The sequence below is a fragment of the Astatotilapia calliptera genome, chromosome 22 (genome assembly GCF_900246225.1).
Source record: "Astatotilapia calliptera chromosome 22, fAstCal1.2, whole genome shotgun sequence".
In the NCBI taxonomy this organism is placed as follows: Eukaryota; Metazoa; Chordata; class Actinopteri; order Cichliformes; family Cichlidae; genus Astatotilapia; species Astatotilapia calliptera.
In genome coordinates, this window is record NC_039322.1 from 34,006,606 (window position 1) to 34,023,821 (window position 17,216).

Here is a 17,216-nt window from a genome sequence, read left to right on the forward strand (position 1 = left end):
TGTGTTTTAGCCACGCAGCGACCTGTTAGCCATGGGAACACTGCTGCATCCACATGCCCCCCCAGGCTCTCCCTCCTTCTCTTTTCCCTCTGCATTAATGCAACGGTCTCTTTGGTTCTCCAACATGTGTGCAGCCTCACAGGCATCTTTGCAAGCTCTCTCACATCGTCAACATAACCCCCTCCAGCCTTTCTCTTCACTCCATTCTGCCCTCACTTTTTCTTCCCCGTCTCTCTTTCTCTCTCTGTCTACGGTGGTCAAGTCTCCTGGGTAGAAGACAGTTGGCAGGATGCGAGCTTGCTACCATGGAAACAGGAACCCTCCCTCTCCCTCAGGTCTCCTTAGCAACTAGTAGCTTGGCATTGTAGTAATGAGCCGTCCCAGCATGCCATGCTTGCGGAGCGCGAGATGCGTGTGCGTTTGTGTGTGTGCGTGTTGGTGTGGCTTTGTGTTTGCAAGGGTGAGATTCACGCAGTCAGAGTGCTGTGATGTCAACTGATAAAGCAGAATGACAACTTTTGTAAAGTCTGACGATACGTTCATCGTCTTTCCCCGCGTCTCTTCAGTTTCCTGCCACGAAGGAGAAATGGATAACCTGGTTATTCTTTCAGTCAACATGTCCCACATATTTTAGTGTGATTTTTCCCCCTTTAAGATTGAAATATTTCCACAGAGTGTGTCTGACAGGAGACGTGCTCACTGGAGAGTGTGACAGTGTGAACTGGGAAATGGTTATCTGGGAAAAAATGATCAAGTCTTATCTGGTGGGTTTGAATCTGAATTTAAAGGACTAATTGAATCAAATTCTACTGTCAGGTACTTATTATATATAGTTATGTTATTATTATTTATTATTATTAGATAGAATTATGGAGTTATTATAATTCATGCAAATTTACTCACTCAGTAATCAGCATGTGCACGTCTACATGAGCATATTGGCTGTTTGCTGATGTGAAACGAAATCTAATAATACTGAACACATGCGCGACTAAAATCTTTTCATTGTTTCATTCTTCTGTTCTCACTAACTGTTCGCTTAGCTTTAAGCTACTGGAAGGTTTAAAAAACAACCAACAAACTGCATCTTTAGGTCAGCAGACAGGCATCATAGAAGCAACTAACCGCTAACTTATGGCGAAGGGGCGGGATTAAATATATGTAGCTGAATCAGAACGGGTGAAGCCAGATTGAAATGTTCTTTGCTAATTGAACCTTGTGTGTTGTTTACGTGATTGAAATAAATGAACAACCAAACAACAAGCACGTTGTGCGTCACAGGACGCTGTATAAATGTAACTATGGGCCATAATGAGTGCATGAGTTTCCCTGTGGCTGGGCTGGAGGAGAGCGTCAGAAGAACTCCACTGCTGTGTCCTGTCATTGATCCATCCTGTATCAAAGCATGCACATCGGCCTGTTTACTGGTGATGCCGTGCAGCACTGCTGGGACTGAGATGAGTGTGTGATTTCAGGTGATTTGGTCCCGTAGATGAAAACTTTTAGAGCAGGTTTGGTGTCATCGCTCTTACAAAGCTGTTATTTACTGTCTAATGCTCATTTATTTGTTGATCAGGTACACGTAACAGTTTTTCTTTGCTATTTTCTCTCTCTCCTTGCCTGCTGATGTGGACAGGCCTCTGATCCACAGAAAGCCCAGACTGCACATAAAGGATGGTTATAGATATAACGCCCGGGGCTTACGGGGTGAAGTTCATCTTAATGCCTCTGTGAGGGTTTAGTGCACCTACAGGACAGTCAGCAGAGTTTCTTGCACCATCTCGTACCGGAGTACTACATTTATTTGTTAGACTTGTTGTTTTATATAAAGAGAGATCTTTATACGGCACAACTGCTTCTGGATGCACTAACACTGTTAGCAGGACTCGTACGTCATTGTCAGGTGTAATATAATAAAGCTAACATCAGCGCACATCTGACTGAATAGGAAGAAGTGCCACAAAATGGCAACTGGCCGTTATTGTGGTGATGTTGGTGAAGCAGTTAATGTTGTGTGATGCTTTATTCAAGCAGCAGTTTGGGAGCAAAGCTTGTTGGGCTCTGAATATTCAACGACACCTTCGTTTGTTCAAAGAAATAATGAATATTCGGTATAAAGTATGCAATACTCATGGTCACGATTAAGTGGCTTCTCAGCGGCACTTTGGATTGAATCAGACTAACCTGTGAGTGAACTATACGTCTCCAAAGCTCATCACCGCTTCCATACGAGTTTGTTATTCAAGGCTACAATATTGTGTTTTTCACACTCTGGATGAAAGGCGGTGAAAGCGTGTGGCGGGGTCCTCCATCTTTGTTTCTTCAAGTCGATCTTTTTTTCCCGTTAGCCTGAATCGGCTCTTCACTGTGGATCAGCACACGTGCTCAGTGCTGGGCGGAGGTGCTCTCCTGAGACCTGACTGCAGGTGTGATCAGTCCTGTTTATCAGCTCCTCCTTTGGCTCTCGTAGGTGTCACGATGTTACACCTGGTGCGTGAAACTCTCAGGGGGGAGGAGTCAGCTGTGGAGGTGATGTGGTTTTGTTACTATCATGTGGGGCATTTTCATTGTTTGTATCATTTTTTCCTCATTTTTGTCACAAGCAAAACTCCATGAAATCTGTAATGATAATGTAACTGTAGGATAATGAAACCAGAAAAGGATTCAATCATAAGTGTTTGAAGCTTTGCAAGTGATTCCCCCAAAATACAAACATTTAAAAAGTGATCAGTATAAAAATGTATACGCTGCAGAGGTGAGATACACTGTAAATAAATTGTAATATAAAAGTATTTTACAGTTTTGTTCTGTTCTTCTAGAACATCATTAAATTCACATCAATAGACTGATTTCACATTTCAAACGTAAATTTACGTAAAATCACTGTAAATGTAATAATTCTTGTTTTTTACATGTATCTGTGTGCACATATGCATATTTACATTGTTAAAATAATTCAGAAATGTGTCATGATTTCACAAATATCTGTCCGTTATTTGAAAGATTGAACTGTTAAATTCAAATGTAATGCTATGGACAAATATATAAAATGATTCGTATAAACTTTTTTTTACATCACATAATAATTACTATCATTGTTGTTTAGGGCCATCGTGGCTCAAGAGTTGGCAGTTCGCCTTGTAATCAGAAGGTTGCCGGTTCGAGCCCCGGCTCGGACAGTCTCGGTCGTTGTGTCCTTGGGCGAGACACTTCACCTACTAGTGATGGCCAGAGGGGAATTATAAAGCGCTATATGAATGCAATCCATTATTAGTTAAATTAACTGTATGTTTCTGTACATTTAAGTATTATTATTCATAGTGCTGCATTCATTGACCTTGATTATAGGTAATTTCATTGTTTAATCACATTAAAATGTTCCTAATTTAATGTTTAAAGGCACTTGAAAAAGGCAAAAGCCCATGTAAAAGTAGGGCAACAAACTGTATTGTCATTACTGAAAATAACCGTATTTTCATGAGAAAGTTATTTTCTGGTATTATTTTGGCGCCCCAGCTGCTGGAATATTACTGTTTTTTTAGGATCTTTTCTTTTACGGTGTGGCTTTCCTTATATGATATCTAAACTATCAAAATAAGAGCATTTTAGAGCAGAAAGATGACTCCTACCGTGCTTTATTTAAATGTAAGTAGCAGAACACGCTGGTTTTGCTCTCTGTGATGTAAGGACAACAGGAAGGAAGCGCCATTATGGCTGCATCAGTCTTTACAGAGCTGGCTCTGGCCCATGAACTGGGCATCTCTGGCACGCAGGGAGGATTTTCTGATCCCCTGCCCCGCTTTCAGATGCTCGTTAATCTGCCCGCTCTATTTTTATCTGCCCTCTCCTCTCGCCCCCGGGCTCTCCGCCTTCACTTGGCTCCTTATGTCCTTCTGCAGAGGGAGAGCCTCAGCAGGCCGGCAGCTCCAATTAGAGGCCTCTTCGCTGGGAATTGGGCTTGCTGTCCGCCCCCAGTCCCTCAGGCTCTTTTCTTGTCTACCTTTTCTCAGGTTAGTCCCTTCTCTCCCAGTGTACCCCACCCCCTACCAGACCCCTCTAGAGCTTGTGGAGCTCCACAGGGAGTGAGGGGGAGTGAAAGGCCTTCTGTCGCCCGAGGACTGGCTCTAGTCCCTCGGCTGCACTTTCAGAAGAAGCTAACTGGTGCACCTTTCAGAAGGCTGTCTCAGCACAACTGCAGGAGACACTAACTCTGATCCAATTGTCACAGCCACAACAGGAACATCTGAAACTGCTGCTAGCAGTGTAAACACTGTAATGCATCCTGAGCACAGAGATTGTTGTTTGATGGGCTGCTCACATCATGACCCAAAGAACATGCCAGATGAGACAGACGTGTATAAATGAAGCCAAAGCTTGCTTTGTTTCCAGCTCCTGCATTAAAACCTTTCTTAACTGTTGTTTGCACCAAAAGTGTCGTCTACGTTCAACGAGGTGGTTGTTTCACACACACTTCAATGATCTCCTATGCGATGCCATGTTTCTCACGCACTAATCTGCATTCTAGCTCCCTGCTCTGTGCTGCTTGTACACAACCACGCATTGTCTTAAACGTTAAAGTTACACTGGTTTCTCTGACCTAATATTTTCCTGCAGTCAAGAAAAGAGAGAGACGAATGGCATCTTTTTTCCCAGCTTAGCTCCCACCCAAACTCAGCTTGCTCACACCTTCTCCAACCCCATTAATCCCTCAGCCTCCCACTTCTTTATTTCCCTTCAAAGAGACAAGCACAGCCCGTGACATCAGTCACAGGAAGTGAATCTTTAGCGTTGACTAATTTCCATCGATTGCCTCCAGACAGGCTTAGCACACAAGACCCATTCCTACACAGAGCCTGGCTGCTCTCATTTAAGTCTCCCCGCCTGCAGAAAACGCTTCACAATGAACGCAGTCTGTGCTTTTATCTTTTTCCCCACTCCTGCTTATTATCAAATAAATGCGCGGCATAGAGAGATACCCATTGACAGGACCGTGCATAATGACTCCTGGCTGTGTGAAATGGATTAATAAATAATGGTTGAGCAAACGGCTTTGCCTAGTCCTGCTACTTTTCAACACGGCGCGTAGAACAATCCACTGCTGGACCACATCTAATGGGACACTGCATGAAATGCAAAATGCAACAGTCTGCTTGAATGCACTGTGGAATGCATTATAAATTAGAGGTGGGCTTCTTAAAATGTGTGGACTATCAAATCCACTGCATGACGTTCTGTTGAATCCTCTTCAAGATGCGTTCTGTCCTGCGAGGACGGCGAGGTAAAAGCAAAAACGTCCAGAAGCTGGACTCGTCCGTGTTCCCTCGTCTCGCCGCAGCTGAAGGTAAATCAGTTTCCTCTTTGCTGTCACGCGCATACCCACGGTTCACATCCTGCACACGGTCGAGCCTGCAAACAGCAAAGGCCTCCTTGTTTTTCCCCTGTCACCGACACATTGCTTCATTAACACTCTTGGCTTTGGGAATATTGACACTTTTCAAAGTGGCAGAGAGTAAAAGTGCTCGCACTGCCTACGCTGCACCAACGGGGCTTAAAAGAGACCAACCCGAGGCTGCCACTGTACCCGTGCGCCAGAGTAATAAGTCTGTCTGAGACACGGGGTGAAAAGGTCTCAATCTCCTTAACGCTAGATTAAGGAGCAGCTTGATCAAGGCGTCTTAAGTGCTTCATTATGGAATCAGGATCAATAGCCACTAAGAAGAATTGAGCTAGGAGCTTCGGTAGGTAGAGCTGATTGAATAGAGGCTAATGACTTCTCAGAAGCCTTTTATAGCAGAGGAATGGCTCATACTGTATGTGCTGCCTGTGGTACTTGTGTTAAATCACACACGGCTCACGTTTCAGTAGCAGGCAAATAACCAGCACAGACTTTTATTAGCAGGGAGACGCTAACGCGGGCTCTGGAGAAAAACATGTTTTCTACCAGGACAAATAGCACGGGGTCAATCCGGATGTGTTTGGAAGACCCGCGAAAACCTGTGCTTGTTTTTCTCGACTCCCAATAACCGTCTGACCAATTATGTCTATCAATGGTGCGCCCACCCTCAGTCGCCATGATCCGACCAATCCCCACCCTGTCTCTGTGGTTTCAGGGTGAAACCCAGCTGAGGAGTGCCCAGAATTAACCAGGATTAGCCCTGGATTGTTAGGGATTACTCAGGCTGGAGAGGGATTAAGTATGATTGCCAGTTTAGAGTGGGGTGGGGGCGCCTTGTGCAAGTCTGTGCCCACGCAAGGCGAGGCGAACGAGTTGTGAAACACCGTACGTATGGTGGTGTTTACATGTGTGGCATCTAATGTTGTTGTTGATTCGGCCGAGCTCAATTTATAGCACCTTTACAAAACGCAGCAGCGCTTCACAGAGAGGACGACCGAACAAAAGGACGACACACGAGAGGAAAACGAGAAGAGGAAAAATAAAAAAATTACAGTAGATTGAAGATAATAATAACAATTGTAGCCAGATAATGAAATAACAGGCCCTGGGGAGCAGACATGTAAAAGGTTTCCCTCGCTCCAACTTATGAGCAAGACCGAGTGAGAAAAGAGACACAAATCGCCTGCGTGTCTTACAGATGGATTGCATCACTTTGCTTCTCATTTTGCTCTCTTCTGTTCTTCTGGTGTCTTTTCCTGACTTTGTCGGACCATATTAACACTTTTTTTATATGAAGTTTGATTTAAAACAATGAGAACAACATCAAAAATATATATATAAAATATAAAGGTGCAAAAGCAAAGTGGAGAGTCCACATCACCAGCTTTTCTACTTTACAAATCAGAACTGTAAATTAGGGACAGCTTTGTCTCTGACGCCTGTTCATCATCAAAAACAATGCAGTTTAATGAAGGAGTCAGCATCCATTTGAATGACAGTAATGCTGAGAGGCCTCGTTTAATGTGCCACACTAGCAAACCACAAATGCTGGTGGGTTGGCTTTTAATAACAGATCTAAAGCACGGACAGAGTTAAAGTGCAAAGAGATGTTTAAATATGTGGAAACCGTGTTTGTTTTTTGTGTGCTGCTACTTTCTGTTCCACAGAGCTAACACACAAGGCTTTTCTCTATACGCACGTATAGCTTCATTGATAGAAATATTAGAAAGGCAACAAGAGGGAAAAGAGCAGAATGGGTTGAGTCATTTGCGTTGCTACGCAACACAAACTGGATAATTTGCAATACATGTAATTAGTGTTAGCTAGCTCACCCAGAATGAAAAAGGACAAGGGGGTTGAAAATAATAATAATCAAGAAAATTAGCCATTGCTCTGTTATTGCTTTTCTGAAAGGGAGTTTGTCGGCATGCAGCTGAAGAGGACACATGCTTTCTGAGCTTTCAAAATGCTATTTGCAGGAAAAAATGTAGGTGCATAGCAGACAAAACAGCAGCAGCATGACATGACCTACTGCAGTCTGAGAGCATCATCTGATCTATTGCACTAGACTTAAACAGACTGCAGGGATGACATCGTCTGCATGCTCACTGTGGAAGCCAAGCAGCAGTTCCAGTTTGATTTGTTCAGAATGGGATGCTCTGCTCAGCCTGTTTAAACAGATGTATAATGTCCTCTGTAGGTCAGCTTTTGATTTTGATGCTACTGTTGCATCATGGGAAACGCACTGTTAAAGCTTGGTTTGCACTGTGAAGCAAAGGTAGGCCATATCAGTTTCTTCTGCTTCAGTTGTGTCTGTTGTCGTTCCATCTTAAATACAACAGTCACAGAAATCGTAGGCGGGACTTTTCAAAACATTAATGGACAAAACAAGTCTGATCCAAAGTCACTGACTAACGTGTCTCTGATCTGTAGCACATGTTCCCCTCATGTTTTCATGCTGTATGTGAAGTTTGAACTAAGATTTTTTCCGATTCTATTTGAGCTCTTTTAATCTCACAGAGAGAAATATGAAGTACTTGTTTGGAACTGTAGCCCGATGTGTTTTTAACGGGGAAACAACAGGACATCTGTGTACGCACAGATTTGTGTGTCTATGGACCATTAGCTAACAACTGGACTGACTATTCCCTGACTCAGTGAAAGAAGTGCCAGGATCAGACTCACTCAGTATTTAGGCAGAACATACAGCTGTGCTACAGTGCAGTGCATTCCCTGTAGAGGAGCAGGGTGGATATGAGGACAGATTCAGTTATTGTTCTCTCTGCAGCAGTCCATCTCCGTCAGCATTAGCAGAAAGGCAGAGACATAGAGCAAAGGGAGCGGGCTCCTCCGCATCAGATCAGTCTTATTGGCAGCTTAATATAAACACAGCTATGGCCTACATAAGCCTAGGAATCTATTTTTACTTGTTTTTTATTCTAGCCAAAGGGTACACTTGAGGATTTCACTCCAGCTATAGAGATGTGATTACCATTATAACCTGCAGACTGTCCAAAGTCCCAGTGTAGTGTGGTCAAAGACATTTCTGACACTAAACACATTGGACAGCTAGTCCCAAAGAGACAGAAGCCTTTGGTGTCAAGTAGTTTCAGTACTTCTTTTTGCTAAAGGAGAGGATTTAAAGTCTCTTGGACCCAAAATGCTTGTTGAGTTTGTCTCTATTATCGTAGGGTCTACCTTACAATATAAAGGGCTTTGAGGAGATTTGGTGCTGTATAGATAAAGTGAAATTAAATTGACACCATGCTAAAAACATATCTCAAATTGTTCTAATTTGTGGGATGAGACCACCCGTTTATGATGAGAGTTTCTGTTAAACTTTATAAAGATTAAAGGGAAATTCACCTTTACCTGCAAAATGCTGCTGAGAAAAGTCCTTCAGTTATTTAGCTCACACTGATTTAAACATAAATACCAATATTTGAGGTTTCATTTGATGAATTACACAAAAAAGTCTCCTCAAGTCTAAACTTGAAAATGCAGGCAGCGTGGTGCAGTGCAAGAAGCTGAAGTAAGTTTACATAATTGTTAATTTCAGGATTTAACTCTTTGTGCTGTTATTGTTTCAGAAGGACTGACAGTCAGGAATCATAATATGTAAGCAGCCACATGAACGTACACATTATAAAAGCAGGGACGGGAACAGCAGCCTGCTGTTGTGGCATAATTGTTGCTCTTGTAGGTGTTCAGAAGCCCCTCCCCCACCGCACGCGCGCGCGCGCGCACACACACACACACACACACACACACACACACACACACACACACACACACACACACACACACACACACACACACTAATCACAGCTTGGTACAGGTAGTGAGGCTTTGGGACTACTGGTGATTGAGCCTCCCTGGTGGATTGGAGCAGGAATCTGACAGACTCAGATAAAAGGCTGTTTGGAGTTGCCTGCAGCATCAAACAGCATCAGCCTCCTCCCCCCACTTCTCCTCCTTACCATCACCTCCCCTCTCTTCACTACGCCTCTTTTGGTTTACTCTGTTGCCATGGCTACGCTCAGCCGGAGCCGTCATGTTGCGGAGGAACCTGTCAGGGTGCCGCTCTCAGATCACCTGATGCGGGTCGCCTCCACTGGTGGCCTCTTTCACATGGTGTCATCGTTCAATTTGGCTTTGATTAAGTCTGCTCTCCATAGCGAGCTGCGGCGCAGGAGTGCAGTCGCTCTATTTCTTTGGTAAATGTTGAGCTTGTGCAATTTTGTTGACCTGGTGTTTTGGAGAGAACACTTTGAAACAGCAGGAAAAAACCATAAATACAGCTCTCGTAGGAAATTTCCACATCTGTGAAGAGAGTCTAGTCAAGGCAGCGTGATGTGAGTGGAGGATAGGTAAACATTACCTGTTAGGAGTCACGCCGTGGGGATGGGTGGGCTCTTCTGCATGAATGAAAACAGTAGTAGGTGGGATACAAGACTGATCCCAAACTCACATAAACCTGAATTCTTCCTGTGAGAAACCCATTACCTGCCACTCTGGATGCTGTGCTTTTCATAATGTGCTGTCCAATTTGCAGCCAGTTAACTGTGTGTGTGTGTGTGTGTGTGTGTGTGTGTGTGTGTGTGTGTGTGTGTGTGTGTGAGGGGCTATACATATGCTGAATCTACAGGCAGCACTGAAATGTTTAGCCTTAGGTTTGTTTCTGGTTGATATTTGCTTTTACATGCGAATATATGCATGTATGAATAAATGAGTGAGTGAATGATAGAGGAGAGGTGGTAGCCGAAGTTTTGCGAGATGATGGGAGGATAGATAGAGAGAGAATAAGAGAGAGAGAGAAAATGAGCATTGTCAGGATCTAGAGAGGCTGGGACACAGATAGGGAGATGAATGGGGCTGAGAGCAGGAAAATTGGACAGGGGACGGGGAGTGAATGAAGATAGAGAATGGCTCGAGATATCAGGAGACAGAGATTGTGAGCTATGTGCAGGTAATAAACAAGGCAGAAATAGATAGATATCTCCTGAGAGGAAAAAGAAAAGTGTGTGATTGCGGGCATTGGGGTAGATGTTTGGAGGAATTGTTGCTCCCAAAAGACCAAAAAACCAAAGGGAAGAAAGAGAGGGCAGAATGGCGAGGAAAACTGGAAAGAGTGTGAATAATGACACAAGCCGGAAAGATTTGGATGAACATGCTGTACTTAGTCTTACTTGGCCAGCTGAGATGATGTGTATCCCTGCTAAGCTCTCCTTTAGGCAGGCTTAGATCTCATCAACTCACTCCAGGTTGGCACCAGTTTCAAATGCTGCTGCAGAGCTCTGGATTAACTATACAGCCGTCACTCAGACACTTAAACAGGGTCTGGAGAGGCTTATTGCATACTCCCCCCCCCACCACCCCACAGCGCTCCTCACCCACCCACAGTCACTGCATCCGTCTCCATTTCAAGCGACTTGCAGAAGGACTTCATTATAAAGCTGTCTGCCGTGGTCACCTACAGTCGTGCTAATTGTGCCATGATTTTTAAAAGAGGTCAGATGAGCAGGTCCCTCCCGTCCTCCCACTTACTTCCACTGTAACTTATTCCAGGCCTCTGTAGTGTTTCTTTTTTTATTCTGGTGCTCTTCCACAGCTTCTCGTGCCAAATCCCCCGCCTCCCCCCTCTTCTTCTCTGGCTGGATCTTAGGCTTTCATATTTGGAGGCCCTGCAATCGATACGGGCTGTCTGTGATTGGGTTGCCTTGTGTGATTCATTTCTGTAACCTTGGTGATGGTTTGATGTAGAGGCTGCACCCATGTCCATATTATGACTCACTGAGCGCGTGTGGAGAGGAGAGGCAGGTCAAGGGAGATATTGATTGGCCCTTCACTTTCCCTGCCCTCTCTGCTCACCCCTCCATCTGCTTTTTCTTTATCCATCTTTTTTCTCACTTGCAGTGCTGCCTCGACAGTTTAACCATAATTCGAAATGACTTTGTTTTCTCAAGAAATGATTATTTAACCCTAAATGTTCCCTTGGGTGTTAACATTTATCAATTTTCTTCTCTCTCTCTCTTCCTTTCTCCTATTTTTCTTTCTTGTTGCAGAATTCTATCAGGCACAATCTGTCGCTGCACAGTCGCTTCATCCGGGTGCAAAATGAAGGGACGGGGAAGAGTTCCTGGTGGATGCTCAACCCAGAAGGCGGGAAGATGGGAAAGGGACCGAGGCGACGTGCATCTATAGACAATGGCACCCGCTACCTGAAGACGAAGGGTCGCATCAGCCGGAAGAGAGCAGGGGCCATGGGGCTACAACGAGGACAAGGTCAGGGAGCTGGACCAGCGATGCAAGGCTCCCCAGAGCACGGCAGTCCAGCGGCGAAAGGAGGTGTGGGCATAGGTGGAGAGGAGTATGATACTTGGACAGACCTCCATTCCCGCACGTCATCTTCTGGCTCCACGTTGAGCGGCTGCCTATCTCCAATCCTAGCTGAGGCCGAGGCTGATGAACCAGAGGAGGGTGGGCTTTCCAATTCAGCTTCCCCAAGAATATACCCAAGCCCCACTAGCACGCGTTCCCCAGCCTTGGGCACTGGAGGCCACTGTCCCACGGTGGAGTTGCCTCAGCTGACTGACCTGACTGGGGCTATCAGTCTAGATGAGAGTGGCTACCCCCAGCCACCACAAATTAAATGCAATGGTTATCCCTATGTGCCTGGACCCAAGGCAGAGGGCTCCTACTGTGCGCCAATGTACGGACAGCCTTCTATGGGCATGCTGCGCCACCACACTCCCATGGAGACCATCCAGGAGAACAAGCCAGTCAGCTTTCAGCGCCCAGTGAGGGGCTATTCAGAGAACAATGCCCTGCAGAGTTTGCTCACTGGAGGTCCTCGATATTGCAACAAAGACACAGTCCTGAGCCAAGGACGGGAACCACACACATTAATGACACAGGGAACCAATGGCATTCACAGCCAGCACAACCACAATCAGAATCGCAGCCACAATCAGAACCACAGCCAAGAGCATGCTCGCAATGCAAGTCTACACAATGACCATGACCAGAACACAACTCACCATCAGAACCACAATCAGGGTCACAAACACCAAGCCTGCCTCGACTACGCACACAGTCACAAGCCCCACCCGGCTCACGACTACGGTTCGAGTCATGATCACAATCACAGTAAAGTAAATCCTAGTCATGATCACAACCCTCACTCCACGCAGAGTCACCTGCACAACCACAATCCCCACAACCCTCATAACCCTATGCATAGCGGGCCTCACCATCAGGCTCTTTCCCCGAGAGTGAGCACTGACATCCTGCAGCCCTACAGTCTCAAGACCTCTAACCACTATGGACCCCGTCCCCACCTCCCAACATCCCCTTCTCTGCCCCCGAACCCTGCCGGCCTCATGGGTGTTCCCCAGGACCCCTGCCGCCTGGCATCCGCACCTCACCCTCGTCATCAGCCTTACCCTGGAGCTCACCATCAGGGTATCACTGACTCCTGGCATGGGTTCTACCCCAACAATCACCAGTCAGGGAATGCTGGTTTCCAACCTCAAAACTCCCAGAGTAGAATGGCTGCTGACCTGGAGATGGAGAATGTCCCTAATAGTCTAGACTGTGATGTGGACTCTATCCTGCTCAGTGATTTTATGAATACAGAAAACATGGACTTCAACTTTGACGGTTCTCTGTCCCAGGGAGTGGGGATGGGGATGGGGATGGGCATGAGTCTAGGGGCTTTTGCATGCCCCCCACCTTCACACAGCAACCAGAGCTGGGTGCCAGGGTGAACTTACGCCCATACATACAGACTCGTGACCAGAAAGCTCATTCCCTGGGCTGGGCTGCTGTTTGGCTGTAGCCTTGGACTGACTGACTGTGATTCTGTATCATCATTTTGTTTTCTGGGGACTCCCCACACTCCGATGTTGTGCTCTTTCTCTTACTTAAAAGCCTTCTGTCGCCATATCGAACCTGCCCCCAGTTAGCACAGTGCTAAAGCAACCCCCCCCCCCCCCCCCGCCTTTCATTTTTTATATTTTTATTCTCTAATCCCAAGCTCATTCTGCCTGTCCCTAAGCTTCCAAGCACTTTATATCCATCTTTTCATACAACAGCAGTAACACAGAGCCCAGGCAAAGTCATGTTGTGTGTTGGCTTAACTTTAATGTATGCAATCCACTTTACAGTATTAAAGGAGGCGTTGTTCTTGACTTGAGAACATGATCAAACAGCTGCATAAATGTCTTCAGTGTGGAGGTGCTCTCAAATCGGGGGTTAAAAGTCAAGGGAAGGCTTTGAAGTTTAAAGAAAAAAGGTTTTTAGAAGAAGAGGGAATTTGCAGGTATAGAAGAGGGGAACTCCAGGGTGATTGCGACTCGTCTTCTCCAGGTGGACAACGGTGTTTCGTTTCAGGCTCGGCACAGGAGGACAGGCGTCCATTAGGCAACGCTCAGCACTGAAATGCAACGTCCCTTCTTTAATCTCCAAAGTAATGCCAGAGTGATGCATCGCTATTGCAAATCTAATGCGCCACTCTATAGTTTTTCAACCTCCCCCTTTCTCTTCAACTCTGGACACATTGGCTTAATGTGTTTTGGCAAAAGTGATGATTAAACTCACTCTGCACTAAATGGGCGAGGGATTGAAATGGGTGATTTTTGAGGGCGGGGGTGGGGTGGCATTGAGGGGGGATGATAGGAGAGAAGAAATGCAAATATTCCCTCTGTGTCTCTTCTTCTCCATTTAGTGGATTTATGTAGCTTTCCCCATAATGAAATAAGCAACGATCGCGGCCTGCTGTGCATCCTTAGGGGCTCTCTGATTGGCCTGTGCCTCATCGGCTCGGCGTGGCACCTTCACCGACTGACCCGAGAATACCTTAGTGAGCAAGTGTGGTCAGGCCAGCATGTTGATGGAGCTGCTGTCCTCAGACCCCAGGTAACCTTGTGTAATTCACTAACACCCAGGTTCAAGCCCACTATGTGCTTTTACTCCTGTGAATTGCTCACTGATGAACACCGTCAGCAGATTACTATTTGGTGCTATCTCTTCTTCCCAGGCTCCCTCCTATCGCGCCGCCCCATCCCGAGGTTACTCGGAGGGTAAACAAGAGTAATTAACCGCCAAACAAGATGGATGATTTATGCAAGTGTGTGTATTCGCTCATTGGCACAAAGTCATAATTCTCTGCACCTCCCACAAAGCACAAGCAGGGCGTATTTTGAGAGGTGGTACCCAGCGACGAGGTAGAGCGGCTGGCAAACGGTATGCTCGCTATGTCCTTCAAGAATCCTCTTTACAAGACTCCCATCCCGGCCATAGCTTTACTTTGCTGTTGTCTTTTCTTGTGCTTGTTCTGTGAACGTGCAGTTGTCTGTCCTGTTTCGGTACAGCGTGGATAGGAGCTTTTGTGTGCATTTTATTTTCTTTGTTCGCAGTGGGGAAAACAGGAAAAGGGTGGCAATTGCCAGCCCTCGTGCTGGCAACTGTCCCCTTCAAGATAGAGAGAATAGGGACAAGAGAGGAAAGGAAGGTAGATGGATATCAAGAGATGCTAAGAGGGAGGAAAAGAGCTGAATGAGGAGGTAGGATCTCTAAGACCGTAAGAGATTTTCTAGCTTGGAATTGGCTGTTTCAATCAGGCCAAATGTCAAGTGCTACTCAGCTAGCTGCAGCGAGCTTTGACCAGAAAGCCACTTCTCCCTGGTGATCAAGGACAATGACGGGTATTTCCATGCACATTTCTTTTGATTTTTTCATTCCTTTTCAGGAGTTAAGATAGCCCATTGTTGTAATTCAACTGTAATTTGTTCTCTGGCCTGTGTGCAATTGTGTCAAGCTTGTCGTGGGTGTGCGAGCGTGTATCACAGTGATGTACAAGAACTGATTAAGGGAATATTATTGAGAAATAACTTGCCCTGGTGTTGTCTATGCCTGGCTGAGTGCACCAGATAATATATACAGTTTATATTTATTGGTTAGGGAGCTGGGTCTACGGAGGACCAGACCCCTCACTTCTCTGTTTCCTTGATGACGAAGAAGTGGAAAGCTATTTCAGTTTGACGACATTTTGTTATGTACATAATCTATATTGACAAAATTGTACTATAATTTTTTTGCAAATATCAATTTCTTTTCTAAAATGATGTATCTGCTCTTCTGGTGACTGTAAAATAAAAAATACAACCCTTTTTGTTTTGTGTCTCTGTGATTCGATTGGACTAGTTTTACATGAATAGAATAGAATAGAATACTTTTATTTGTCAATTTCTTCAAATGTACTTGCCATACAAAGGAATTGAAATTACGTTTCACACTGTCCCATGCGTAGACATTGACAACAATAAGGTGCAGATGCACAACAAAAACAGCCCTAACAATAAAGTAATAAATAGTAATATAATAATATAAATAGTGCTAAAAGAAATACTAAAAATATATATATATAGTTGCAGGTGTGTGTACATGTTTAGTTCTAGTTTGTGTTCATGCTTTTCCAAGATTAAAAAAATAAAATATAAAGTCATATAAGATCAAGAGTAATTCACTGGCTGGAGATTTTTGATGATGCCAACAGAACTCATATAGGAAAATCAAATTTCAGTGACTAACTGTGAATATTAACAATGTTAATACTAATAATGCAATATTAATATTATCAAGTCAACAAATAATTATGCAAAGAAAGCAGAAATTATAATGCTATAAATACTTCAGTATGTTTGAGGTATTTCTAGGTGATTATTTTATTTTCAATAAAACAAGCTGACAAAAGTAAAGAACCTCTTTTTACTCTGATTGATCCAAATAGTTAAAAATGTTATAGTGAAAGTGTATAAATGAAGGTGAATGTATAAATGGTAACTGTGTTGACTCCCACTTTGGATTCCTTTGAAGTTACAAAAATTAGCATTTTGGGTTTTTTGGAGCCAGAAATGACCTTAGAGTGACGAAAGAAAGTTTAAATTTATTAGCTGGCGTGGTCAGCAAGTTCCCTTTAAAAACGGTGAAATGCACAGACAACAATGTGACAGACCTGAAGCACAAATTCTTCATTTCATTTCAATTCAATTTTATTTATTTAGTGCCATACACAACAGTTTTCTCAAGGCACAAATATAATATGAAAACATGTTACTACAAAAGATGTTCACGTGATATTAAAACATGACAAATTAACGCCAATAAAACAAAAAAGCGCAACTAAAAAGTGCGTTGCATTGTGCCGTGCATTATTAATGATGCACGCTGTTTGAAAATTAATGACAAAAACTTCAGTAAAAGTGACACTTATCTGAAGACGGGTGACCTCCACGAGCTTATCTGAGAAACATTGAGCGTTTCCCAGGCCAGCTGATGATCAGGTCTACGGGCTTCCTCCCAGAAGGACATGGCTGGAACGCCCACGAGGTGACTGCCTCCAGTGTTACTGGAAGACAGAATAACTGTCTAGTTGTACACCATGTTTCTACGCTTTCTAGGTCAGAGCACAAAAACCTTGGTTTTACCACATAATACAGCCTTAACATTAGTCAGGTAATCTGTTAAAATAGTCCAAAAGGCAATGCACACACTCACAACATCCAGATGTTTTTCTTTCCAAGCTCCTGATGACCTGGATGATTGAGAACCTTTGCAGACAATCCTTGGACTCATTGTCAGACCATACTGAATACCTCTGGGAATTGCTTGAATGAAAGTTCAGTAAAATTGACTAATCCACCACATCATTTTTTCAGTTTGATTTTTGGGGTATCTAAGAATTCAGCTCTCTGTAGGATAATAACCGTTGATTCTAGTGTTGAAGCCAACAAGTGGCAAAAACTGCAGTTCTGCTTTT

The 17,216-nt window shown here is 44.4% G+C and overlaps 1 protein-coding gene across 2 annotated transcripts in view; it reads left to right on the forward strand.

Annotated features, from left to right (window-relative positions):
- The window catches only part of foxo6b (forkhead box O6 b), a 39,769-nt gene extending 24,202 nt beyond the window's left edge, over positions 1-15,567 (forward strand). Inside the window, exons 2-3 of one of the 2 annotated variants that reach the window (XR_003270984.1) lie at positions 11,461-14,314; positions 14,436-15,567. Coding sequence is in view for 1 of the 2 variants with exons in the window: in XM_026156283.1 (XP_026012068.1) it covers positions 11,461-13,164 (1,704 nt within the window). In the remaining variant the exon portion in view is untranslated. Of the gene's footprint in view, positions 1-11,460 lie in introns of both variants that reach the window. The other variant, XM_026156283.1, reaches the window with a different exon arrangement.
- Positions 15,568-17,216: the final 1,649 nt, after the last annotated feature.